Source organism: Gigantopelta aegis, chromosome 9 (genome assembly GCF_016097555.1).
Source record: "Gigantopelta aegis isolate Gae_Host chromosome 9, Gae_host_genome, whole genome shotgun sequence".
Classification (NCBI taxonomy): domain Eukaryota; kingdom Metazoa; phylum Mollusca; class Gastropoda; order Neomphalida; family Peltospiridae; genus Gigantopelta; species Gigantopelta aegis.
In genome coordinates, this window is record NC_054707.1 from 54,185,606 (window position 1) to 54,201,878 (window position 16,273).

At 36.2% G+C, this 16,273-nt stretch overlaps 1 protein-coding gene across 1 annotated transcript in view; it reads left to right on the forward strand.

Annotated features, from left to right (window-relative positions):
• The window catches only part of LOC121382157 (kinesin-like protein KIF18A), a 34,303-nt gene extending 19,391 nt beyond the window's left edge, over positions 1-14,912 (forward strand). The window contains exons 11-19 of the mRNA XM_041511670.1: positions 444-600; positions 1,367-1,531; positions 4,547-4,668; positions 4,898-5,121; positions 6,369-6,479; positions 8,682-9,675; positions 11,264-11,439; positions 13,457-13,556; positions 13,806-14,912. Of these exons, the coding sequence (XP_041367604.1) occupies positions 444-600; positions 1,367-1,531; positions 4,547-4,668; positions 4,898-5,121; positions 6,369-6,479; positions 8,682-9,675; positions 11,264-11,439; positions 13,457-13,556; positions 13,806-13,863 (2,107 nt within the window). The 3' untranslated portion in view covers positions 13,864-14,912. The remainder of the gene's footprint in view (positions 1-443; positions 601-1,366; positions 1,532-4,546; positions 4,669-4,897; positions 5,122-6,368; positions 6,480-8,681; positions 9,676-11,263; positions 11,440-13,456; positions 13,557-13,805) is intronic.
• The last annotated feature ends 1,361 nt before the right edge of the window (positions 14,913-16,273 follow it).

Genomic DNA, 16,273 nt, shown 5'->3' on the forward strand with positions numbered 1-16,273 from the left:
GACTTTTACTATAAATTTTAATTTGATCTATTTGTGATATTTGTATTTTTGCACAGTTCTTTACACTGTGTTTTTATTTGACTCTTGAATTTTTATATTGATGTTGATCATCACTTCATGTTTTGAATTACCATAGTTTGACACCCAATAGCCGATGTATTTTTTGTGCTGGGGTGTCGTTAAATATTAATTCATTCTTATATTCATATATTAAATGTATCTTTGTATGCTATTGATATTTTTACTCATCCTGGTTTAATTTGTTTTGTTCTTTTTTCCTTAATACTAAGCTTATTCCCGAAAGAATAAACGTCAAAGTATTCCATTGAAAAAATATATCTACTTCTGACTTGTCATTTGTAATGTCAGTGAAGTCAACTATATGGAAGGGATACTGCACAGTTCTTTACATTTTTCTTTACATGAACCTGGTGTCATTACAGATTGCAAGATGTTTTATACAAGCTGTTCTCTTCTCGCATTGATATTCGACTGGAACAGCTGAACCTTGAAAGTACCTATCGAGACAGGTTACTAAAAATATACAGAAAGGAAAAATGTCTTCAGAAGTTGCAAATGGTGACAGACATACAATATGGGGTGAGTTTGCATAACTGTTTTAATTAATGTGGATAAATTAATTGAGTGTGGGGTTGTTTTGTTTTTTTAATTAATTTTAAAACAACTATTTATATGTTTGGTTATCTTTATGGGATTTCTTTATTTATCATATAACTTACTCATGATACCCATGTCATCAACCCATGTAATAATTATGGTGTATTAACCCAGTTAATAATGGTATGCAAATTTACACGGTTTCTAGGTAATGTGGTGCTGTGGATGGGTCATTTGCTTACAAGCCAACAAGACCTGTGTACCTGAGCTTAACTAATTTGTGCTAATCGTGATGACGTCATATTACCGATGGCGGTGACTTTAGTACGGTGATTTACTAAAAATTTAATTAAAATGTTATTTTAGAAGTGTTATGGGATAAATAGAATTCATTATTCATGTTTTCTAATATGTAAAATATGTTTTCCATATTAAAAAGCACTTGTGACTAATCCTCTATTTATATGTTTGTTTTAGTTATCTGCTGTTTAGGACAAATGCAATTAATTTCTTTTCATACTATAGCCTAACCTCTCAACCTTTTGTACATTACCCCCTTCATCAATGGACTGGGCTGAACATTTCAACAGTCAGTCATAGGCTTCAGTGTTCCATTGTGTCTTGGATATCTCCCATTTCTGGTCATGTGATCACCCACTACCATCCAGGACAAAAAGTATTATTTGGTATTCTTTATTCACGTTCTTCAGAATATTAAAATAGGTTGTTTGTTTACTTTAAATTGTAGATTGTTTCAAAGATACAGAAGAATATTTTGTTCACGAAGTCGAAGTTGGGAGATCTGGAGAAGAGGAAAAAGGCTGCTGCAGTGCGGTTTGATGACAACAGCTGTTGGTTGAAGCAGGTGGAGTCGGAGATGTTGACGGTCGGAGGCAGGCATGTGATGCCGGAGGTAAATAACAGGAAGCCAAACATTCAGCTCTTGGACATTGTCACACAATGGCTGATTGACTTGCCGTGTATTCTCAAAACTGTTTTAGTGCAGGGAAAATGTTCCCAAAGTTTCCAAGAAGCAAGAACATATTTGCAAATGCATGTCCATTCTACCCCTACTGGTGGTGTGATGAGAAAGAATTCTCAACTGTTTGCGACTTCAGTTAATGAGGAGGTGGGACGTAGCTCAGTGGTAAAGGGCTCGCTTCATATGCGGTCGGTTTAGGATCGATCCCCATTGGTGGCCTCATTGGGCTATTTCTCGTTCCAACCAGTGCTCCACAACTGTGGTGACAGCGGGTTTCCTCTCTCTGTATCTGTGTGGTCCTATTCAATCTTACTATAGTGACATTTTGAAACTGTGTGATACATTTATTTTGTATTGCACTTATGTGCGATCTGGACCGGAACTTTTATTTTTACTGCAGTATGGTATGACAGGCAAGCTCGTTTAATATTTTATTTATTACAAACGAACTGTAAACAAACCGCATTGCAGAAGTAAGCAAATGTAGAGACCTACTACTACAAGTTATTTTTCTACGAACTGGGTCAGTAAGTGATCTACGTCACGCTCACGTCACGCCAATATTACACTAGTTAGATATTGAGTGATTGTTATGACATGAGCAATATCTTACACTGGTGTGTAATAAAGATAATTATCACATGGGTTTTTGACATGGATATCATGGGTAAGTTATAGGATGAATGTATATTACTAAACTCTTCTTTCTGTCTATATTGACTTAATGATGTTCCAGATGGTTGAAGTAAGTCAACAGATGCATGAGCTGGGGGTGGAGATAAACAAGTTACATGTACATTACTAAACTCTTCTTTCTGTATATTGACTTAATGATGTTCCAGATGGTTGAAGTAAGTCAACAGATGCATGAGCTGGGGGTGGAGATAAACAAGTTGCATGTACATTACTAAGTTGCATGTACATTACTAAACTCTTCTTTCTGTCTATATTGACTTAATGATGTTCCAGATGGTTGAAGTAAGTCAACAGATGCATGAGCTGGGGGTGGAGATAAACAAGTTACATGTACATTACTAAGCTCTTCTTTCTGCCTATATTGACTTAATGATGTTCCAGATGGTTGAAGTAAGTCAACAGATGCATGAGCTGGGGGTGGAGATAAACAAGTTACATGTACATTACTAAGCTCTTCTTTCTGTCTATATTGACTTAATGATGTTCCAGATGGTTGAAGTAAGTCAACAGATGCATGAGCTGGGGGTGGAGATAAACAAGTTACATGTACATTACTAAACTCTTCTTTCTGTCTATATTGACTTAATGATGTTCCAGATGGTTGAAGTAAGTCAACAGATGCATGAGCTGGGGGTGGAGATAAACAAGTTACATGTACATTACTAAGCTCTTCTTTCTGTCTATATTGACTTAATGATGTTCCAGATGGTTGAAGTAAGTCAACAGATGCATGAGCTGGGGGTGGAGATAAACAAGTTACATGTACATTACTAAACTCTTCTTTCTGCCTATATTGACTTAATGATGTTCCAGATGGTTGAAGTAAGTCAACAGATGCATGAGCTGGGGGTGGAGATAAACAAGTTACATGTACATTACTAAACTCTTCTTTCTGCCTATATTGACTTAATGATGTTCCAGATGGTTGAAGTAAGTCAACAGATGCATGAGCTGGGGGTGGAGATAAACAAGTTACATGTACATTACTAAACTCTTCTTTCTGCCTATATTGACTTAATGATGTTCCAGATGGTTGAAGTAAGTCAACAGATGCATGAGCTGGGGGTGGAGATAAACAAGTTACATGTACATTACTAAACTCTTCTTTCTGCCTATATTGACTTAATGATGTTCCAGATGGTTGAAGTAAGTCAACAGATGCATGAGCTGGGGGTGGAGATAAACAAGTTACATGTACATTACTAAGCTCTTCTTTCTGTCTATATTGACTTAATGATGTTCCAGATGGTTGAAGTAAGTCAACAGATGCATGAGCTGGGGGTGGAGATAAACAAGTTACATGTACATTACTAAACTCTTCTTTCTGTCTATATTGACTTAATGATGTTCCAGATGGTTGAAGTAAGTCAACAGATGCATGAGCTGGGGGTGGAGATAAACAAGTGGAGATAAACAAGTTACATGTACATTACTAAGCTCTTCTTTCTGCCTATATTGACTTAATGATGTTCCAGATGGTTGAAGTAAGTCAACAGATGCATGAGCTGGGGGTGGAGATAAACAAGTTACATGTACATTACTAAACTCTTCTTTCTGTCTATATTGACTTAATGATGTTCCAGATGGTTGAAGTAAGTCAACAGATGCATGAGCTGGGGGTGGAGATAAACAAGTTACATGTACATTACTAAACTCTTCTTTCTGCCTATATTGACTTAATGATGTTCCAGATGGTTGAAGTAAGTCAACAGATGCATGAGCTGGGGGTGGAGATAAACAAGTTACATGTACATTACTAAACTCTTCTTTCTGCCTATATTGACTTAATGATGTTCCAGATGGTTGAAGTAAGTCAACAGATGCATGAGCTGGGGGTGGAGATAAACAAGTTACATGTACATTACTAAGCTCTTCTTTCTGTCTATATTGACTTAATGATGTTCCAGATGGTTGAAGTAAGTCAACAGATGCATGAGCTGGGGGTGGAGATAAACAAGTTACATGTACATTACTAAACTCTTCTTTCTGTCTATATTGACTTAATGATGTTCCAGATGGTTGAAGTAAGTCAACAGATGCATGAGCTGGGGGTGGAGATAAACAAGTTACATGTACATTACTAAACTCTTCTTTCTGTCTATATTGACTTAATGATGTTCCAGATGGTTGAAGTAAGTCAACAGATGCATGAGCTGGGGGTGGAGATAAACAAGTTACATGTACATTACTAAGCTCTTCTTTCTGTGTGTATTGACTTGTTAAACTAATAAGATGTTCATGATGTTCCAGATGCTGGAAGTAAGTCTGCGGATGCACCAGTTGGAGGTGGAGCTGAGTGACACTCGACAGCATGTCAAACATCTCCGCAAGGTTGTCCGAGTCCAGGAACGAGATACACAGACTAATGACAGGTGGGACAAAAGCTTGTAGGTGCAGTCTCAGAACAGCATAATCATTTAAAAACTTAGGTTTGAAATGTAAACATATTTTCAACAATATGTTCACAAAAAACTGCAACTGACAGACTTGTTCACATTCAGTTGAAATGAACATCCCATAACGTTATGCCAGGCAGATGTTGTCTTCAAGTTTGTTGTCTATGTTAACTTTGCTGAGATCTCCTATTTTACTTCAATTTAGATTGATAATGAAGCTCCTGACTTTGGTGAAGAAACAATATTTTGTTCTCAAAGGACACGGTCTGATGACTTTTGACATGACTTCCGAGTATGACGGCATTCTGCAGTCAGTGGAGCATTCAGAGGTCACGTGGGCAGATGAAGTGACCGGTGCTACGAGCGAGGTCGGCTACCACGTCGACAGAGTGGTCGATCTACCACTTCTTGAACCGCTTCCTATCAAGTGTAAGTTTGCTGTGGGTTTTTTTTAGGTGGGCTTTATTTTGCCATTCAATATATTTACAATAATATTAAAAACATAACTTTCCCCTTAAAAAATACATGTCCATTAATACAATTTTTACTGTAGTTAAAGTTTTGTTTTTGTTTAACAACACCACTAGAGCACATTTTGTAATTGTAACTGGTCATCAGAGGAATCCAACTACATTTTTCAATTGATAGCAAGGGATCTTTTATATGCACTTTCCCAGAGACAGGAAAGCATATACTACAGCCTTTGACCAGTTGTGGTGCACTGTTTGGAATGAGAAAAAACCCAATCAGCTGAATGAATCCACTGAGGTGATTCGATCCTGCGATGCAAGCACCTCCGCCGAGCATTTAACTGACTGAGCTAAATCCCATCCCCTTTTTATACGCCCATCTATGGGTCGTGTTATGGTATGGTCTGTCCATCCGTACGTCCATCTGTTAACTTTTTCCTCTCCGGACCATATCTTGCATACAGATGCATACAGGACCATCAAACCTCACATGTAGGAACAACTTGGGATGATGGTGTGTCACATACTATTACTAGGTCAATGTGACCTACTTTTCACCGTCTACTGCACATAACAGTAAATCCTTGTCTGGACCATATCTTGTATACAGGACCATCAAATCTCACATGTAGGAACAATTTGGGATGGTGGTGTGTCACGTACTATTACTAAGTCACTGTGACTTACTTTTCATGGTCTATTGCACATAATAGTAAATCCTTGTCCAGAGCATATCTTGCATACAGATGCATACAGGACCATCAAACTACATGTAGAAACAACTTGGGATGGTGGTTGGTCCAAAACAAACTGTTCATCCATCCCATTGCAAAAATTTCACATAATTAGACTTGAATCGTACCCGTAACATATTCATTAATATAGATATGGTTTTCCATCAAACTCCTGATTGGCGTATCATGTACCTCACGTGTACTTTTGTTGTAATTAGTATACTGAAAAAGCTAACAAAACATTTTAGCAGCTTGCATCTCCCAAAGATCTCATCTGGCATATTTTATTCAACATGTTTTGGTTTTTTGTAAGCAACCTCTTTTTGCGGACAGTAAAAATAAACAAGTATTCTAACTGTCAAAAGTTGTGCAGGTCCAAACAAGAGTTGCCACCCAGTGTGTGCTAAACGTTCACCCTGCAGACCAGTAGTAACAATAGTTGGCTGATTTAACTCTTGTATTATTATTACAGGTGGCACCCCTAGTCGCATCAGGAAAATTAAAGAATGTTCCACCCCAGGAGTCAGTGACAAGTTCTTGTCAACAGTTGGTCACACAAGTTCTTCACCTGTTGGACTTAAAGGTAAGAATTTTAATTTGCATATTGAATGTACGCGTAAATGTTGTGCTTTAATTGTTTGTATTGCGTTATCATGATCAGATTGATTGTCCTATAATATGTTTTTTAGTAAGTATATAAGGTATCATTTGTTGTTATTGATGTGGCATAGTCTTTCAGCATTCTATTAAAGAAATAACTAGATCACCTTGTTTACATACATTTGAACAAATAAAGGTTTTCAGGGCTAGCCCTGGGTTGCTAGTTTTGTTTGCCAAAAAATTCGCCAATCTTCAATTTCTTTCGCCAATCTAAATATATATTCGCCAGTAACATATTGGCATTTCAGTCAAAAGATTTATTTTTTTCTTTATGATAATATAGTATATGCTAAAATGTACTTATTATTCAGTTTACATCTTGTAATCTAATAATGAAATGCTGCTGATGTCGTGGGCCCAGTGGTAAAGTGCTCTAGGGTCGATTCCCGTCGATGAGCTCATTGAAGTCAGTGCACCACAAGTGGTATATATCACAAAAGAGGCAATTTTACTTATTGTATGCATCAGATAATTAATTGTATGTTTCTCTGTAATTTGAAAGAAGCAAGTGAATTTTGATTTGATATATATGTTCCCCAAAAGATTCACCAGACTAAGATATACACTATACATATATTTTTGCACCAAAAGTGTGAAATGTAAGGACCCAATGCCCTTTTGTGTTTATTACAAATTTTTTTAAATATGATGAGACATCAAAAAAAATTTAAATGACAAAAGGAGTTTATAAATGTCCAATTATGGAGATGTTCAACAATTACATAACGTAAGATCCGACTCTTATTTTTTGTAACCCTGCCTCCATTGTTTTGTAATGATGACAAGACTCACCCCTGTACAAGACTCACCCCTATATATTATTATTTATCAATTGTCTCCTAACCACTTCCTTCTTTTCCTGTCACTGGCATTAATTTTACCAACATTATAAATGTTTTTCATTTTCACGCTGGTTTCGAGAGTTGTTTTTTTCTGTGCAAGGGGCGGAGGGATCTATCATGTCAGCGCTACTATTATATCAGTAGATGTAGCACAAATGAATTATAATTTCGCCATTTAATATGTTTGAAAATATAATCTGTAAACGTAGAAAGTTTTAACTAATAATGATTGTATATAAGTGAGAAACAATGTGTATTCCTCATCAATGCATCCACCTCGTGGAAATGAACTCAACCACGTGACCCAGATTTACAATATTAACCGGTATGACAAAACATGACTAATAAAAAGTAAAACTTGTTGTCGCCAGTAATCAAACATGTAATATAAAAAATGCAACATGTCTTAAACAGTATTTCATTTTATTTAATCGTGTTTTCTAGCTTTACGACAAGCCGCTGGCAGTACATTACTGAATAGTAGACTGGCCACGTGGACGTGCAAATGGCGCTTATTCACACTGAGGCAGATCAAGTGAACAAAACTGGTTGAAAATGTTTGGTTCTAAAAATCGGGATGGGGAAGAAAAAAATTCGCAATTTTTTTCTCTCAGCAATTGGCGAATGACAGCGCGAGCCCTGGTTTATCTATTGAATTATATTTCGAAACAAAAACAGAAGATCTATTATGCCAGTTGATGTGGAATTATTGACAGGACATCAAACTTTCTATCATTTCATACATCTTGTTTCTCATACAATAATTTTTATTGATCTCTTGGTACAGCCATATTGACTAACATTTAGTTGAGCATGTCATATTGTTAAATATGTATAGTCCGTCCCACAGGAAATGCCTTTTTTCATGCTATGGATTTTACTACAAGTTATTTATTTCTGAGCCAATTGTTTTCTAAATTGGACAAGAAAATTGTAAGTTTTTTGTTATTTCCAAAACACTTACTTTTCTTCTTTTGTCAAACAAAACTGAAATTATTTACAAAAAACATTTTTGTAGGATAATGGGAAGGACTAGAGAGAATTATTTTATAAACTTATTTTATTTGTGAATTTATTTATGTGTAAATTAAGAGAATTAATGTTGTTTCTTTCATCCTTGCTAATATCCATTTTTCATAGTTACGTTATTTTCTGCATTTTGTTGAAGGATAACATTGTTCTTATTATTGAGTAACATCATCCAATGAGAATCAAGTAAATAGTGTTACCAGCTGAAGGTTTGTAATTATGATCTAACAAAAAAATATTTCTGTATTTTTAAGGTTCTGGTGATGGTGTCCCTCCACAGCAAATTTCACAACCATCTGATCAAGTGGTAGTGAGAGTTGATTCTGGCACAGTGCAGTTTGCTAATCAGAGAGAAAACTGGAACTCTGTCTCAAAACCACTCGCAGTATGCCAGGGTGTAATTGAAGTTCCTCAGTCTGCTCCAGAGAATGTCCCCGACATGGTACAGAAAGCCGACAGTCTTACGTGTCTTGCAGGCCACACGCCGGCTGCTAGAAAGTTATCCATTCTGAACGTTCCACTAGAAGCTCGTACTGCTGGTGAACCTGTTCCCAGCACAGTCTCATTGGCTGTGATAAGTAATGAAAAACTAACGGTGGGAATCACTCAAGATCTGAAAGACATTTCCAGTGAGACTCGTAACAACTTGAACAGTACATTTACCCTGGATGAACCGCACCACGACGGAGCATCTGCTATCAGTGATGTTGGTACAGATTCTGTCATTCCTTGCATCAAGACGGTCAACTGTTGGAATAAAAATTGGTCGGACATTGCCTCGTCCAGTACAGCTACTGAGTTTTCTGCCGCTGTGACAGACAAACCTTATGGTTCTCTGAAACCTTCGGCTCAAGGGTTTGTTTCAAAAACTGGTATTTTATCTCAAAATAGTGACTTACCTACTGTCTCAAATGTCAACTCTTCACAAGTGTGTCAAGCTGTTAAAAACACTGTGTCCGAAAGTGTGACAAAGATGCATGGTGCTTCAGAGCATGTTTTGGCATCTCGTACTGTGACAAAAGCTGCTCCATCTGTGATACTGGGTAAAGAGAATGCAAGTGGTAGCGTGATTGATGGGTCTAAGGAAAGGAAACATGTGGCTCGCTCCATAAACTTTGACAGTGTGGCTCGGACACCCGACCGAACCTACGCTCAGGTGGTGAAGACCCCACCCACCCCCGAACGCTGTCCTCTAGCGCCTCTGTCCGACAACACGCCAACTCTGTCTCCTTCTGTAATGCAGAAAAGGTAAGGACACTTGTAATGTACAGAAAAGTGTACACAGGTCTTGTGTATCGAAATTTTTAGTAGAGTGAAAAACACATTGTCTAGATACAACTTTATTTGTATTGAGAAATGGGGGAAGTTCAAACACTATGCCAACTTTAAAAAAAAATACCTTTATACCGATTTAACTGAGGGTATTATTCCTTTAATCTGTGGGTACAATACTGATGTTATCACATCAGAAAATAATAAATGATTTAAAAAATGTAATGTTATCAGACCATATCTTAAAAGGAGCCGATTCAGATGGCAGTTGGGCTTTCAGCAAGAAAACAATTTTAATATACGTAATAGAAACAAAACGGACCACAGGTGTCCCTACCCCAACTAGGTGGTTATGGGTTTGAAATGTTTTGAAATTGGACAATGCTTTTCATGCACTTTGAGAAATTTCAAACAGCAGTTCTCTTACTATATAATCTGTCTAAACAAAACCATATATATATATATATATATATATATATATATATATTCTATAACTTGCCCATCATATCCATGTCATAAACTCATGTGATAATTTACTTTATTAACCCGGTTAATAATGGTATGCAAATTTGCACGGTCTCACGGTAATGTGTTGTTGTGGATGGGTTATTTGTTTACTAACCATCAAGACCCGTGTACTTGAGTGTAACGTTTTTAAAGATTTATTTAAAATGCGTGACATCAAACTAATCTCTGCTAATCGTGATGACGTCATATCATCGATGGTGGCGACTTTAGTACTGTGATTTACTAAAAAATTAATTAAATTGTTATTTTAGAAGTGTTATAGGATAAATAGAATTTGCTACTCGTGTTTTTTAATATCTAAAATATCAACCTCGTCTAGTTAATCGGTATTTGTCTCGGCAGAGCCTCGACAAATACCGATTAACGCAGACTCGGTTGATATTTTCCATATTAAAAAATACTCGTGACGAATCCCTCTCTCTCTCTCTCTCTCTCTCTCTCTCTCTCTCTCTCTCTCTCTCTCTCTCTCTCTCTCTCTCTCTCTCTCTCTCTCTCTCTCTCTCTCTCTCTCTCTCTCTCTCTCTCTCTCTCTCTCTCTCTCTCTCTCTCTCTCTCTATATATATATATATATATATATCCATTAATATCTTAGCTTTTATGGTTAATAATTTTATACTGGATGCCAGCTAGTTTAACAAGTGATATGGTTTCAGCTGATGTGTTTGATACATTCTGAATAGGGACCACCATTTTAGACTATTGTGCAACCTTAACTTTAGGTCCAATCACAGTACCTGACCACCAATATTAAAATTTCTGTGTTTTATTTATTTATTTATCTCTGTGTAGTGCTGTAGAATGTTTGTTTGCTGGTTCTGGGGGGAAGAAATAACTGAAGGGGTACAGATGCACTCTTATTAAAATCCTTTCTGTATAAGTTGCTATGTTGACTTAAAACTTCTGTTAGTGTTTGATCAGCAGTAGCTTATGATTTTATTATGAGCCTAAATGTTTGTATTGACATATATGTATGATTAGCAATTGACAAGAACCATTAAATTAATTATGATTATTAAATGTGTATAAATATTTCAGCATATTTAACTCAAACGAAACACCGGCAAGGAGGACCAAATCGATCATTCACAGTGAAACAAATTCCAAGCTTCGACACAAGAACAGTTCACAAGCATATGGAATTGAAAATATTGAAACCCTTCACAAGATGGGCCTACCGTCGATGGCGTTCAATGCTCAGAAGTCTGCATCAAGTACGTTTATGTGTTTCTTATACTTTACACAGCTAGACCATTAGTCACATTATTCCAAAGTGTATTTAAACCCCACTATTTATCAAGTTTTAGTTGAGCTGAAGATTCAAATATTAATGCATATTCATTTGAGATCCCATATCAGTAATTATGAATTTTCAGTGAAAGTTACTGACTCAGCGATTACAGCTTTTGCTACTGATACTTAGTTTCTTGCTAAACTTATCAATTCTGTGGGTTTTCGTTTTCAACCCATGGTTTGTATTAGCTCCAAATGTATTTTGTGTGAAAAAGAAAAGACAATACTTTGGAAACTAGAGCTGGATTGTTAGTCTATCCAAGGCTTAAGCATTATATGACCAATGATCTACAACTCATTTCAGGAGTCCAAGAATAAGAAAAAAAATGACTGGTAGTCACAAAAAGGAATAATTACTATCAGAAGTCCCGGAATAATATTCTTGCCACTGGACAGGGTTATCCAGCTTTTGTACAGTGCTAGTAAAATCTGTCTGACCCTAGAGCTAAATAAATCTGTCTGACCCGAGGGCTAAACGATTTCTACATACGTCGTGATGTCATAACTCATGTTTTACAACGATTGACATCATAACTCATGTTTTTCGGAATTCTGTTTTCCATTTGACATTGTATCATTGTTTTTAAAATATTAAAACAAATTAATATTTTCAACTTTATTGGTAAGTTGTTACATTTTTATGTCGTTGCATAATGTGGACTATATTTTTCTGTGTATGATTAAAGGCGTTTTTAGGTGAAATGTTTATGAATCATTCTACAATAAACAAACCGTAGCTTACAAAATTAATGTTTTGTTACTGTAATTAAATGGGCAAGAAAAAGAATCAATCACCGTTGTGAGGTATAGATAGGCAATTCCAACCCTCGGGACAAAATGGAATTGCCTTATACCCCTTCACATACACAGATTTTTCTTACGAGTCCTTACAGATCGCCAACTCGTAGTTAGTCGCAAGCATCCGTAAATAACTCGCTGGTATCCGTAAATAACTCGTCACAACTCGCAACAACTTGCAGACACTCTTAAGGATCCGTGAAAGGAGAGGCAATTTTTTTGACATGTCAAAAATCTTCTTACGATTGTCCACGGATTGAATTTTCCGTAAATAACTCGTAACAATCCGTAAGTATCGTAAACCGCTCGCAACAACATGTAACCACCAGTAAACAAGAATCTGTAAATGACTCGTAACAATTTTTTGTACGATTTGTTACGGTTAGTTTACAATTTATTTACGGATTATTACGAGTGCTTACGTGTTCTTTACGATTTCATTCGAGTCGTGTTACGATGGCTTTACGGATTGTTACGAGTTATTACGAGCACTTTACGTGTAGTTACGAGTACTTTACGAATAGGTATGTATACTTTACTTATTCTTACATATTGTTTACGATTTGCTAGTTGAAGGAGCAATTGTAGAAATTGTTGATATAACTGCAATCTGTTTCTCTCATATGCCATGTTGTCTCTCTGGATGTCAGTTGTCGGATGATGATACATTGAGATTTGCAGGATTTATATATTTTTTGGCAAAAAATCGTAAGGACTCGTAAATACTCGTAACTAACTCGTAACTATTTGTAACAACACGTAAACAGGTCGTAACTAACACGTAAAAGCTTCGATGAATAGTAACATTCCGTAATATACTCGTAACAATCCGTAAAAAGCTCGTAAAATGCCCGTAAGTTGCTCGTAGTTATCCGTGACAACTTGTAACAAATCGTGGAATTTTGCCGTAAATACATCGTAATAACTTGTAATAATCCATAATAAACCGTAAATAGCTCGTAATAACTCGTAACAACTCTTAAATCGGTTGTAAAAGTGGCCAAATCGTAAGGATCCGTTAATTTGTGCGATCTGTAAGGACTCGTAAGAAAAATCCATGTATGTGAAGGGGGCATTATCTATACCTCACAACGGTGATAGATTCTATTATTATTAGCTATGGTTATTGTTTTTTTTCAGGATTGCCATACAGCAAACCAAGCTACATGCAGATGACGAAATCTTGTGCTCAGCGAATACAAAAAGTGCCAGGTAGATCAGACATGGATCATATTCCATTGTAAGTTTGACATTAAAACTTTATATTTGAACTGTTTGCATATACCGCAATAAACTGTTAAAAATGGACATTGCCAATCTGAAATTTAAAAAACATTTAAAAATCTTTGGTGTGATCAATGAATTTCAATTATTTATCTTTTTATAATTAATATTTAATATGTATTTTGTGAATGTTGAGATTAAAATGAAGGGTATTTTAGTTAATTGTTCCTTTGTGGTATTACAGAATTAATTTTTTTTATTTTAGGTTCAAAAGGCGAAGCAAATCAGCATCGTGTATAAATCATGGTAGATGGCAGCATTGAAGAGACGGATAGAACTTTGGCCTTGCCACTCTTTCATTACAACTCAATCAGCCTGCACACTTGTTTGGTCCAATATATCCGATTACGACAAAAGGTACCATATTTAATGTGGTGTCGCATACACAACTATGAATTGGTCTGACCTGGTGTTTTCATTGGTACTGGAGGTTTATGACTTAACAAACCCGAGTGAAACAGCAAAGCTTATTTCTTGATATTTGTCTGGTATCCAGATCCTACATCTCCCTTACTTGTACATCGCTTTAAGAATCACTCAACCTGTGATAATACGAGCGAGATAATTCCAAAGTATAAAAATCAAAGATGGTCTCTTATCATGAAATGTCTTGTGCCAAAAACAGATGAAATCTGGGAAACTTGGTACTGTTTTTGCAATACCCGACCTGGGCAGAGTTCAACCAGAGCACGAAAGCTATTGATAGACTAGTTTTTTGTGCTGCATGTTAAACCAAATGAGCAACCAGTCAACTATTTCATGAACATTAGCATCACCTAGTATTGTTATTATCCAGATCGACACTGTAGATTCAGACCTTGGGGGGGGGGGGAGGGAGGGATCCTTCTCAATGTATTTAGAGGACCGAGACATGGCAGTGCTCTACAAAACGAGTAAAATACTCACCATGGCGACTAAAAACATTCCCTGGCGTCTAAAAAATAAAATCACATTCGCAAGTTGGCGACTGTCCAATAATTTTACTTTAATCTGTAAAGAAAACTGGACATCGGAAAACACTGTGGACCAGTAGCAATTTATCTTCCATAAAACATGTTTTCTATCAGTAGTTTGTTTGAAAAATAAAAGTTTGAGACATGTTAATCGGACTATGAGTAACGAGTTTCCAGTATTCAAGAGTAAACACGGTGACGTTAAGGGGGAAGTAATACTTTGTTATGATGTTATCTCCCTTGACTTGAATATCAAGTGTTTGGAAATAATTCGACCCCAGTTCAGTTTTGGACCAAGTCGGTCCTATCCCATTTAGAGCCAGGTTTTATTTATGTATTAAAATGAGATTGTTAAGCCACTGTATGTCTTTACTTGTCTGTTTGAAACTCAAACGTTAATTATTTTAAATGTCGACTTGTATATGTGTTATGCGGCGCTTCAGTCGTCTCGTGCTTATCGTGATAACGCAGTCTGATTAAAATTAGCTCTACTGGTATATACAGCATTGCGTGGACTCCCATGTCCGGGTGACATTTCATCTATAAATAACAATTTAAATATCGACCAATTACACTTCGCCATTTATAGTGTTATTCGGGAGCATACAAATTCTGAAAATATCGGGCGAGACTAGTTATGCAATAGGCGAACTTGTTGGCCTATTTCAACATTGAAAAAACCCAGGGGGAAAAGTGCAGTAATAAACTCTGGATTGTATACTGGTATAAACAGATTTTATGGCTATACCATCACATTTTTTGTTTTGTCTTGAAACAAATTTTATATAAAATATTATATTGAAATTAGTTTCCGGCATACTTCGTAATTCACCCGAATCATTTCGTATACCCTCGGCATAATCCCGAATGTTTTCAAATTATTTTCAAATCACTGGCATGATTTTGCCAGTAAGGTTTTGATTGGGCGAATGAAAGGTCAACTGGACATGAGCTCCAACGGGCTGCTGTTAGATCCACATATAATAGTGGAGCTAATTTTAATTCGATTAGTGATAATGCGTCCATCCATGATAACGACGTCTCCAGTCATGAATGTCGTTTTAATCATGTCGGAAGTCATGTTCACCAGTGGAGGATGAAAACATGTTTCTATTTTCATGACTTGACTTTAGACGGCTTTAAAGACACAACTATTTACAACACAGTATTTATGGATTTACAAGGCAGTATGTGACAAAAATAAATATTATTTAAACCAAAACTAAGGTAGCCGATTGGTGTCTACTAGTAACACGTTGAAGCCTGGTAGATATTATCATAATACTTTTATTTAACTTTTAATGAGTACTGCAATTTAAATGCATATCTTAGCAGTGCCATTAAAATAGTAATTCGCTTAAATTCGTCTAATACAATTATTGGGTACGGAATTTGATGATAGTTAATAGTCGTTCACTGTTTTAGTGGAACCAAACACCAACAGTAACTTGTAATTACTATTTAACAACTAGGAATCACCTCTTCACGAGTTCATTCATTCGAATGTAGTCCTAATAACAATTATTGCATTAGTAATGTTCCGTAAAATGGCAGATGAATCGATTTAATTACAAGTATATATTAACTGGCTACTAAATATAAGTGTCTGGCGACTAAAATATTATACTTTACTGGCCAGGGAAGAGTAAATTTGAACTTACTTTGTAGAGGACTGCATGGTGCTATGACCGACGTCAGACTAACATAACTGTCTGTGGGG